The sequence below is a fragment of the Panthera onca genome, chromosome X (assembly GCF_046562875.1).
Source record: "Panthera onca isolate mPanOnc1 chromosome X, mPanOnc1 haplotype 2, whole genome shotgun sequence".
Taxonomy (NCBI): domain Eukaryota; kingdom Metazoa; phylum Chordata; class Mammalia; order Carnivora; family Felidae; genus Panthera; species Panthera onca.
This window is the reverse complement of record NC_138357.1, coordinates 109,126,263-109,138,760: the sequence shown is the minus strand read 5'-3', so window position 1 is coordinate 109,138,760 and position 12,498 is coordinate 109,126,263. Positions and strand designations below refer to the sequence as shown.

The 12,498-nt window shown below is 39.8% G+C and overlaps 1 protein-coding gene across 1 annotated transcript in view; it reads left to right on the top strand.

Annotated features, from left to right (window-relative positions):
* Positions 1 to 12,498, top strand: part of POLA1 (DNA polymerase alpha 1, catalytic subunit) — a 303,543-nt gene that overhangs the window by 1,997 nt on the left and 289,048 nt on the right. Inside the window, exons 2-4 of the mRNA XM_081793414.1 lie at positions 2,661 to 2,785; positions 5,235 to 5,331; positions 6,277 to 6,357. Coding sequence (XP_081649540.1) covers positions 2,661 to 2,785; positions 5,235 to 5,331; positions 6,277 to 6,357 — 303 coding nt within the window. The remainder of the gene's footprint in view (positions 1 to 2,660; positions 2,786 to 5,234; positions 5,332 to 6,276; positions 6,358 to 12,498) is intronic.

Here is a 12,498-nt window from a genome sequence, read left to right as displayed (position 1 = left end):
GCTGAGTACAAAGTAAGCCGGGGATCTTCATTTAATGCTTAACAACCTTATGGAGCAGAGATGATTATCCCCATTTCCCAGATGAGGACCCTGAGGCTCTGCATTAGTCAGAGTCCTTAGGTGTAAGCTGCAGGAACCAACCCTAGCTGACGTAAATAGAAAAAAGGAATTGATTGGAAGGATTTTAGGGATTAGAAGGATATGTTGTTCACAGAAACTCCAGGAGGATTGGAGAGTCAGTCAAGGGGCTGCTTAGCCAGGAATGTGATTAAAGTCATGTCCCAAAACTTGTCTACTGAGGAGGTCATTGCCAGCCATGGCCAAGTACTTGATGTTATAATTTGTACCTTGAGACATTGCTGGCTCCGTGAGCCCAGGTAATCCTCTTGCAGCTGATACTACTTCTAGAATCTTACTTTAGCCCACCCCCCTTTCCTTCTGTCATGAGCGTCTGATTGAAAGTCTGAACTGGTGTTCTTAATTGATAGAGCCTCTTTTATATGTTCATGCTCTAGTTGCAAGGGTGTCTGGGAAAGAGCATCTGGTTTTGCAACTTATGTAGTGACATTTGGGCTCTGTGTGTCTGAGCAAGATTTATAAGCGGGGAGTTTCACAAATAGGTTCAGGTGCTGGGCAGCTTAAAAACCAACAAGACATCTGATCACTGCAGCTCAGAGACATTAACTGGTGGTCTCATGTCACCCAGTAAGTGGTGGAGTTGGATTGTACTGCTTTTCCCTAATCTGTTCTCTCACTCTGCACTTTGATGTCAAATTTATCTTCCATGCTGACTTTCTCACGGTTTCTGAATGCACTTGGCAGTTTCATCCCTTTGTAATTTGGCTCATGCTTTTTTTCTGTGCTTCTGCCCCTTTTCCCCCTATACAATGATGGTGAAATTCTATTTTCTCTTCCTGGGTCAGTGTTGGCAACCTCCCCTGTGAAGGCTTCTCTGATTTCTCAGGCAAAATTAACAGTGCTCATTTCTGTGTTTCCTGAGTACTTTGTTCTTCCTTCTTATTGGGCACCGTGTCTGTATGATCGTGGGAACCTCAGGTCCTTTTGCTTTATTTGACTGTGAGCCCCCTTGACGACAGGCAGCTGTCTCTTGCTTGTAATTGTACCCCAAATCCTGTAGAGTGGCACAGTATTGCCTGTGAAGTAAGTCCATTTGAAGAACTGTAGATTTCGTCAGGATAGTCTACTAAAGGGGTCCACGGAGTCTTTAAAAATATACTGAGACCAACTTTTCACTCTCACTGGTCATGCCCAATAATCTCTGAAACCTTTTCGCGTAGGCCTGCTCATGATTTTTTGAAATCATTTGAGTGACACCCAAGATTTGTGGCTGTCATCATCAACTACCTGCTTGCCTTAATTTTTACTTAACGCTTTTTTGAAAATGGACTTAAAAGATGCAAAAGTCAAACAATAGACTGAGATGGTAGAAAGATTCCATTTCCAGAAAGCTAGAAAAAATAAGATATCTAATTATGCTTCACCTTTAAGATCTAGTTTTCAACAGTTTATTGTCAGCATTTAAATTTAACTTTAAATTGCATCTTCTATTTCAGTCAAACACTTTGTCAGTCAGTTTAATGTTGTTATGAATGTTCCAGAGGGATTGGAGCTTTTAGGATTCATCTCATCAATACTTCTTTTCTGTGCCTACTCCTTTTTATAAAATAATTAGCATCAAATACAATAAAATACTCAATTTCACAGACCTAGATGGCAATCGTGCTAAGCTGAAACTCACGGCTGGCAGGCAGCACTGCCTCGCTTGCCTTGGTTATTCTTCAGCTGGTAAATGAAAGTCTTAATTTTGTGGATGAACTCTTTTCAGTGTATGTGTGTGGTGGTCAGTTGATAATGACCAAAAACATGAATAATTCAAAAGTTGAATGAACGAACACTGAGGCCTTCTGATATTCCAGTAATTTTTGACAAAATACATTTTAATCTTTGTAATTTTGCACTATCATACCATGTTGTAACCGACTGAGTGAGGCCTGGAAGTTAGTGAAGGATTCAATCTCTTCAGAGCCCTGCTTGTTAAATTCTCCCAACCACCCACTTGATCCCTGCTTTGAAATTCCAAGTACTTTATCTGCCCCTCTGTTAGGGCAGGTATCCTAAAGACTGGTTTTGAACTAGTTGTTAACTTATCTCCCATTTTAGATTATGAATTCTGTGAGTACACAAACCATGTCTTTCTGATCTTTGCGTCTTTCAGAGCGCCTAGTACAATGCAAAAAGCAGATGCTCCTTCAAAGACTTTCAAGTGTTAATAGAATACAAAATGACTTGTCCTTCTCCTATAACTCTGCTTATGGGCTGTCATTTTTAATGGAAAGGTTATGGACTAATGGCTGATCTCCATTCTGCAGTGTCTCCATAAGATATCAGTTGGATTTGGAATTTTCCTCTTTGGGGAGGAAAAAAATAACAGTTGCTTCAGTTATTTTCACTGGGTCTTAGAGAAAATTTCTGGAGTCACAGGAGCTGCATGAATATGACCTTTGAACTTACTGTCTACAATATGAAAAGTATGTGTGTATAATATTAAAATTGTTACTATTGGCTAGAAACATCCCTGTTACTGAGGAAAGATGGCTGGCAATTTTCTAACATTTCCTATAAATTTGGCTTTTTTTCAGCTCTGTCAGATTCAGGGAGTTTTGTAGCTTCTCGATCCAGGCGAGAAAAGAAATCAAAGAGAGGGCGCCAGGAAGCTCTAGAAAGACTGAAAAGGGCTAAAGCTGGTGAGAAGTATAAATATGAAGTAAGTAACCATTTTTCTTTTTTTTTTTCCCCTCCTGTGCTTTGTCTAATTCATAGCCTGTCGGTATTTTATGTCCCCTTTGTCATTGATGAGAAATAAGCATATAATTCGCTCTTGTTGTGATAGTCATTTCTTACTATTAAACAAGCATGGGCATGAAGTAGATTTGCACATTGTGTACACTGCTTGGCCCTTTGAGTTCCTGTAAGACACTTTACGCATGCTATTCAAATTCTGATGAAAGCAGATCTACATTTTTGTCCTTATTAAGCACACTGTAGCTTTGGTAAGTCCCATAGCTTTGTTGGGGGAAACTTAGAAATGCTTTTACCTTACTCTTAAGGTATTGAGCAGTCTAGCTAAGCACTACTTCGTGGAGAGAATTTTTCTTTCTAATTACATCTGCAAGGGGTGAATCTGCAAGGACTTGGGCCTTACTCCTGTTGTGTCCTATGTGTAAGATTGAATGTGATGCCCTTTTGGCCTGCAGGTAAAAAAGGAAAAAAAAAGGAGTGGCTGCCATCTAGACAGCATTGTCTGCGTTCCCTTTCAGTGTGCTTCCTATATCTTAGAGTATCTTAGCTGCCTTAGGGCTAGAAAGTGATTAATTAATACTAGAAAATAATGATAACTCCAACTGCTCATATACTTTTTTAGCAAACACTGTTTTAAGTTCTTTTACTAATAGGTTCATTTATTTAATCTTCCCAATAATCATGAAAAAGTTAGATACTATGATTAACAGCATTTCACAGGTGAGAATCCTGAGGTCACAGTGGTGGATCCTGGAGCCTGGATTTGAGCGCAGGCAGTCTGGCTTCAGAATCTGCATATTTAACCATGGTATATACTGTGCTATGCAATTAAGAAAGTAGAAGAGTGTTTTTTTTTTCACTTGCCATCATTCAGTCAAGTTAAGTGAGTCAACCAGATCACAAAGGGTTGCTAAAAGGATTATAGTAAAGCAGGAGTAAAGCATTTTTAATGTAGGAACTTCTGTAAAGGAGTTCTGTGGGGGCATTTCAGATGTTGACACGATGTGACTGATTTTTCTTTAATCACTCATGTTAATTGCATGGCTCTAAGGGTTCATGCCAAGCAGTAGCTCTGTTTTGTGACATAGAGTCAAAATGACATTTTACTCAAAATAATTTGTTAAAATAGTTTTCTGGTATCTTTTTGATAGTATATTAAAGTGAGTTACTTAAATAAGAGACAAAGTATGCCTGATAGACTTTAACCAACAAAAGTCATCCTGCCAGTTCCCTTCCCCTGCCAAAAGAAACTTGGTCAGTATAGTAATATTGTTGGATGGGTTTGTGTTTGGGTTGTCAAAAACTTAATTCGGTAGGGCAGGTAGTTTCTGTTATCAAATGGTGAAAGGCCAAATCAACATTTTCCAGTGATCCCTATGGAGCAGATTAAATAGCTGGTGAAAACCAAGCCTGATCCTGGCATTGTTAGAAGTCTCATTGCTATGGCAGGAGTCTAGTCAGCTCTGCACATCGGGCTCTCAAAGCTCCACGTCCAAGCGATTTTTCCTGGAGTCTTAGCTTTTCAGCTGGAGTTAGTCGTTTCTTCTAGCCCCTTTCCCGCTTGAACTCTGGAGAGAAGGGGGGGATTTTTAATGAGGTGTCTTTGAATTCTTCTAAGCAGACCACCAGGTGCCGATGGCCTGTTACTGTAGCCGCTGAGGTGGCGGCCTCTGTTCTGCTTGTTGCTTACGTTGTGCTGAAGAGCTCTGCTCTGTTCATGTCAATAAATCCTGGTGTTCTGGCCCTCCTGCAGTTGGGCAGCTCATGTTGCTGGAGGACTTGCCCTTCACCTAGCTCGGCATTCCAGTCTCTGCAGTCTCAGGGCCTGAGAACGGTAGGACATCAGTGGTAATGCCGACAGGGATCACTGAAACATTGTTTCTAGTGTGTCTGTAGAATACGGAGTATGCTTGTTTTGCTGAGTGGGAGAGGGAGATAGATGGGGGAGGGTTTCCTTTTGAACTATATTTGGTTGGTTGAATAGTTCATAAAATTGTCAGTTTGCAGGACATCACCAGCTAGTGGAGAGGGGGTTAGCATGCCTTATGGGTTTGCTAAGTACAGGAGAAACCAGTCTAGACGTTACAAGCGAATAATCCCCAAAGCAACTACCAAAGAATTGGCTATAATTCAGTTTGTTTTTTATGAAGCCGATGAGTAATTGATGGTGTGACAAGTGTATTATGCTAATGGAATCATTTAATATCTTGTGTTAACACCCACGTAAAAGGAATACTAAGTTAATTGATGTCTATTTAAGGAAAACCTGGTAGTGGTGTTGAATGTCAGAACTCATGATTTGGTTGCAGCTACTCCTTCAGGCTGCCATTCCAGTTTCAATTTGACGATTTTCCATCAGAAATGTTTAACGCTTTCACTCCGTTTGAAGCTTTCTCAAACTTGTATGATGGCAGATTGAGGACTTCACAAGTGTTTATGAAGAAGTTGATGAAGAACAGTATTCGAAGCTGGTTCAGGCCCGCCAGGATGATGACTGGATCGTGGATGACGGTATGTGGGAGGAAATGGCCTCCTAGACGCTGTACTAGTTGTGTTGTGTAGAGTCTTGTGCAGTGGAGTTGCTGCTTTGCACGAGCAGATGTAAGACACTGTGAAGATCATACCATTGGTTCAGATTTTTCTCAAGTACAGTATTTGAGAGTGCAGAGGCAGTACAATACGAAGTTTGTTTTGGGATATTTGGAGAATCCGGCCACATATCTCAGGAGCTAGTATAAAACCTCCAAGAAGGAGCTAGGAATTGGGAGGAACCATGTACCTGTGGGGTATCCTCAGGTGATGTGGGGATAAGAAAACTACCTGTTGCACAGAATGTCTGTGAGGATTACACGAAGCTCTTTGCGTGAACAGTAACCTGGACAGTGGAAAGCTCCGGGCAGAGGCTGGTCCCGATGTTCTTACAACCCATGTGGAAAGCCCACTGGTTACTGCTTGTTGGGTGTGACATCTTGGCCATGTGATTGCCGACCACCGGCGGGGGCGGGGGGGTGTAGACTGCACCTGTGACCATATTTATGTTTCTTTTTCTGTAGTTGGACTCAGCTATATTGCCACTTTTCCCTGGAGACTGAGGTGCTTTTTCTGGGCCTCTGTGATCTCGATTCTTGTACTTTTTATTCTTTTGGTAGAGTAAAACTACTGCTAAGCATCCTGTTGTGGCAGACTTTGATCCTGAGGGCCAAATTGTTTCCCTAGCTCACCTGGATGGGCATAGCATATTTCCTTTTGTTTTGACTCAGCAAACCTGCTGTGTATGTAAATGTTGTGCTTCATCTGACACTCATCTGAACCAGGTTTCTGCTACACTTAAAGATGGCACAGGCCGGGAGAACACTGAGTGGGTATAAAAGGTGTTTTGTTGTGGTGGTGGTGGTGGCTAAAATACTACTAGCCACTTTTAGAAACTTGATTCCAATTTAAAATTTTGTCCTGTAGATGGTATTGGCTATGTGGAGGATGGCCGAGAGATTTTTGATGATGACCTTGAAGACGATGCCCTTGATTCTTATGAGAAAGGTAACTATTTTGTTTCTAAGAGAGTGCCATTTTGAGATATAAAGCATTAACATTTGCGATGACTTGGTACTTTGACATGGGTTCCTTTAAGGGTAAAGGACCTACCACAACTGTTTTTAGGTGTGGTATATGTTCTCATATTGAGAGAAGCGTAGTTCTGTAGAAAATTAAATGTGAAAAGAAAAACAATACCATGAAAGGAAGTTTTCGTGTCTCTATGATCCAAAGAGTTTGGTCTTTTACTTATTTTGGAATTTCATTTCTGTGGTCATTTTAGACTTGGTGATTTTGAGAGCTGCAGCAATAAATGATGTCTTTTAATTTCTACTGAATTGATGTGCTTACAATTTTAGCTCTTTGATAGTAGCATAGTACAATAATTAGATTTAGTAATCAACTTGCTTTGTTTAATCAAAATTTAAAATGATACAAATGAATGTGTCAGATTTTCTTAGCTACGTAATCTTTGACAAAATGTTTTTTCTTAAGTAAACAAGCCTGATTTAGTTTCTGTAAAATGTGAAGGGGAAATTGTCTTTAGTGTTTGTTTTTTTGATTTGCCTCATTATTACCACCAAGTGTAGATCATGGGTCAGCAAGTTATGGCCCACTCACAGCCAGTTTATTTTAAACCGCTTTATTGAACTGTAATTCACATACCATACAATTCATCTATTTAAAGTGTACATTTCAGTGGTGTTTACTGTAGTCACAGAGTTGCGCAGCTATCACAGCAGTTGGTCTCACGTTTTTTTTTTTTTTTTTTTTTTTTTTTTTTTACCTCAGAAGGAAATCATGCCTGTTACTATGTAGGGCCCCAGCTCAGAATGTTTTTTTCTTTTCTTTTTTTTTTTTTTTTTTAATTTTAGGGAGGGAGAGTGCAAGCAGGGGCAGAGGGAGAGGGGGAGAGAGAGAGAGAATCTTAAGCAGGTTCCACTCTCAACACGGACCCTGATAGGGGGCTTGATCCCACGACCTGGGGATCATGACCTGAGCTGAAATCAGAAGTTGGATACTCAACTGACTGAGCTGCCCAGATGCCCTGGTTTTTTCATTTTTAAAAGGTGTTTTTAAAAAAGAGAAAAATGCAAGGAAGAATATGCAGCAGTGTGAGAGATCTGTGCAGCCACAAAGCCTAAAATCTGTTCTATCTTGTCCTTTTTTAGAAATACTGGGCCCTAATTTGTGGATTTTTAACATTTACTTTCTTCCTCTTCCCCCTTCTCAACCACGTATACACAGACTTAAGTTTTCGTTAACTTGTTGAAAGTAAGTTTTAAAGCCATGATGCTTCACTTCTACAGGTTTCAATAGTGACCTGCTAAGAACAAGAACGCTTGTGTACTTAGCCACAGTACTATTCTCATAATATTATCTAATATATCGTTCACATTAAGATTTCCTCAGCCCAAAATGATACCTGTTTTTTCAAGTGCAGAGTCCATTTCAGTTTTTATGTCTCTTGAGTGTTATTTAGTATAGAACGGCACCATCCATCCTCTCCTCCCTCTCTGGCTTTTTTTTGGTGGGCGGGAGGGGGGGGGGGTGTCTTTCATGACCTTGACATCTTTAAGGGACCAGGCTGGTTTTGTTCACTATTCCACAATCTGGGATTTGCCTGATTGCTTCTTGGTGTATAGAGGTTAAATATTTAAAATTTTTTTAATGTTTTTCATTTTTGAGAGAGAGAGACAAAGCACGAACAGGGGAGGGGCAGAGAAAGAGGGAGACACAGAATCCAAGCAGGCTCCAGGCTCCGAGCTGTCCACACAGAGCCTGACGCGGAGCTCGAACCCACAAACTTTGAGATCATGACCTGAGCCGAAGTCGGACGCTCAACAGACTGAGCCACCCAAGTGCCCCTAGAGATGAAATATTTTGTCAAAAATGCAATATAGAAGAAATTGTGTCCTTTCCACTGATCATATTAAGAGGCACATAATGTCATTTTGTCTTATTCTTGGTGATACTGAGTTTGCTCTCTTGGCCAAAGTGATGTTCATCAGATCTCTTCCTTATAAAGCTACTTTTCCACCTTTGTATTAATGTACATAAGGGATGATATGTGAGATCATGTGTATATCTTTCACTCACCAACTATCACCCAATGCTTTCAACATCTATTGATGACTTTCTCTTTCCTTTTTTTTCCCTCTTTCCTTTTTAAAATGATCACTTTAAACTCAAAGATTGAAATAAAATTACTGTTTTAGTTCAGCATCCATTATCATGATTTTTCTTTTTGATGTTCAAATTATCCTAAATTTGGCAGTGGGAGCTCCTTTGAGCTGCCTCCTGTGTCTTTTTGACATGACCACTTCGGTCTTTGAGCATTTCCTTGCTTCCTGGGCTAGGAAGATGTTCCAGGTTCTCATTGTATTATTCCTGTCGCTGACCTGGAATCAACCGTTTCCCCCCAAGAATCATGGCTCCTTGAGTGGAGAGTGGTATTCAGATCAGGAGGATGGATGGTACTCTTTGCTACTGGGTGTAATGGTTTTTAGGCCCTTTTAGTGACTAGAACTAAGAGATTTTATATGTGTGTCTGTCATGATTTTATAGTGATACATTCATTTCAAATATAGTACCACAGGGTTCTTACTTTGTCTTCTCCAATTCTGTATTTGTATCTGCCTTCAATGTCGTGAAAACCCTTGTACTTTATTTTTCTTATTTATTTAAAAATTTTTTAGCGTTTATTTGTTTTTGAGACAGAAAGAGACAGAGCATGAGTTGGGGAATGGCAGAGAGAGAGGGAGACAGAATCTGAAGCAGGCTTCAGGCTCTGAGCTGTCAGCACAGACCCGACGTGGGGCTCGAACTCACATACCGTGAGATCATGACCTGAGCCGAAGTCAGACGCTTAACCGACTGAGCCATCCAAGCAGCCCGAAAACCCTTGTCCTTTAAAATACACGCAAAATAATTTTAGAAGTTTTAGAGCTACTAAACCAATATGTCTACTGGCAACCTTTCTAAGTGAAGTTTATTATTTCTTTGCAGTTTGGGGTGCCCAGGTGGCTCAGTTGGTTAACTGTCCAACTTCGGTTCAGGTCATGATCTTGCATCTCATGGGTTCGAGCCCCGTGTTGGGCTTTGCACTATCAGTATGGAGTCTTCCTTGGATTGTCTCTCTGCCCTCCCCCATTCACGTGTTCTCTCTCAAAATAAATAAATAAATAAATAAATAAATCATTTTACAAACAATTGAAAAAGTTCTAGAGATCGGTTGAACAATGCTGTGAATATATGTAGCTCTACTGAATTGTACATAAAAATGGCTAAATAATTTCTTTGCAGTTTTATTTGTTCTCACTAAGGGTGTATAGTTAGAGGATTGTGTTTGGAAGGTGCGTGAAGTATTTTTTTCTTTGTGCTATTTTATCAGTTTACTACCAAGGTTCATTTGTGTTTGTATTCAAATTAGGATTTAAAAAAATCCTTTGTTTCAATTTCAATTTTTGAATATTGTGAAAGATTTTCGTGATTTCAAAATCACAACGATACTGAGATCAAGACTCAGATAAATCTTATCCTCATCACTGTGCTCTCTACTTGGTTTTTACCCAGTTTCCCTAGGTAACCATTTTTAATAGTTTCTGATTATCCTTCCTGTTTTCCTTCCACAAAAGAAATAAGGATAAATGTAATTTTTTAATGTTGGATGTTACTTAGTCATTCATTAGTTACGGTAAATATGTGGACTGTCTTCCTGGTTTCTGCTAACCTGTGTAATGTAGGGACTCTACACGGTGGTACCATTGGGTAGCAGTGTGGCTAATTGTGTATTTGTAGTTTTTGTGTGTCCATGAAGAAGAGAATGAAAGGAACCTGTGTGCTTTTTATCTCCCTGAACAGAGGAAGACTTTGAGTTATGGCTTTGTTGTGAATTGTCTTTATCATCTTTAATGACTCCCATCAGTTACCTGGACCTGAGTTTTGTTATCTGTAAGTTAGGTTGCACTGGACCCGGAGGTTTTTAAAATTTTTTTTTTTTTTTCAACGTTTTTTATTTATTTTTGGGACAGAGAGAGACAGAGCATGAACGGGGGAGGGGCAGAGAGAGAGAGGGAGACACAGAATCGGAAACAGGCCCCAGGCTCCGAGCCATCGGCCCAGAGCCCGACGCGGGGCTCGAACTCACGGACCGCGAGATCGTGACCTGGCTGAAGTCGGACGCTTAACCGACTGCGCCACCCAGGCGCCCCTGGACCCGGAGGTTTTTGATGAAAGGACCCATGTCCTAGTCATCTCAGTGCCAGTCACAGTAGCACGTGCAGAGAAAGTATGCAGTATTTGTTGAATACACGAGTCATCTTTTTGTTTCCATTGTCATCTTGTTATCTCTTCCTAGTAATACATCAGTGAAGAGAATGACTTGGCATTCTCAGTTTTATACGTCTTTATTCCATGCTTTGCCACCATTCATCCATGAGTCCCCACTGCCTCAGTGCCCCTCAGGAGAGCCCAATAAGGTCCCTAAGATCTTAGGAAGGGAAAGAGAATTCTGTAGTCCCCTTGGAAGACTTAGAAGAAATTGTAGAGTTTTGCATAGATTTAAAAGGACAACTCTCTGGTGTGGATCCAGTCCCTGACATGTTTTCAAATAGAAGCAGAAAATATTAACTAAGTCCTAATGAAAAAACATAAGTAGGAAAATGAATAAAACAAACAAAACAGAAGTACTAACACTGTGAAAGTTTGTACATCAGCTGTTGACTCCTATTCTTTGTTTCTTTTTGTCCTTCTCTAGATACTACTAACCTATGATGGGAAGATTAAAGCCTACTTAAGAAACCTTTCATGCTATTCAAACCTCTGTTGACCTTCTCTTTTGATACCCTGTATTAGGACCTGTATTTTGTGTTCTAAACATTTTGGCCATTAATTCTATTCTGGTTTCAAACTGCCAAATGATTTCAATAAAAAATTATTTCTCGTATGTTTTTCACAAATGTTCTACAATTTTTTCATTTTTAGGTACACGAAAAAAATGCCCTTTTTGCAGTTAAATACACATACATTTTATTATAATTGATGTTGAATAAGTTAACAATGTTTGTAGCCATGACCATTATCTAGTTCCAGAACATTTTTAGCACCCCAGGTGGAAACCCATACCCATTAAGCAGTCGCTCCTCAGTCTTCCTTCTCCTATCACCTGGCAGCCACTAGTCTTTGTCTCTGTGGATTTGCCTATTTTGAAAATATGTGGCCATTTGTATCTGGCTCCTTTCATTTAGCATAATGATTTAAGGTTCCCTTATGTTGTAGCATGTATTAGCACTTCCACCCTTTTTGTGGCTGAATAATAATCCATTGCAAGGCTATACCACATATTGTTTATCCATTTATTAGCTGATGGAATTTGGGATGTTTCTACCTTCCGGTTATTGTGAATTGTCCTGCTACAAACATTCATGTGTAAGTTTTTGTTTGAACACCTGTTTTCAGTTCTTTTGGGTATATACCCAGCAATGGAATTATGTGTGTATATTTTTATTTTTTTCTCACACAAAAGAGATTTTTCTGTGGGTGCTTTTATACTCTGTTTTTTCACTTAACAGGGTGACCTGAAAATCATTCCATATTAGCACATGGAGATACCTCTTTCTTACTTACTTGTTTCTACATACTTGCATAGTATTTAACTGTATAAACATGTGATGATGGTGTATTCAAATGGTTTCCGTGAGTTGTCAATTAGATTTTCAACAATTTGCTTTCACAAAAAAATCTGCATTGAGTAACTTAGTGTGTGTGGTGCTTTTCTCAGAGAAAACTCCTAGAAGGGGGATTGCTGGCTCAGAGAGTAAATGCACATGGAGTTTTAGGAGATACTGCTCTAGTACTTGTCCCATTTTGCACTCCCATGAACAGTATGAGTGTCCATTTAGACCCTATGGCCTTGCCAACAGAGTGCCTTGTCAGGCCTTTGGGTTTTTGGCGTTCTGATACGTGAGAAGTGACCTCTGAATGTGGTTTTCATTTGTGTTTCTTCTACAGATGAAGTTGAACATCTTTTCATGAAACTTAGAGCTGTTTATACATTTTAAATTTTTAAGTTTTTTTAATGTTTGTTTATTTTTGAAGGAGGGAGAGACAGAGAGTGAGCGGGGGAGGAACGGAGAGAGGGAGACA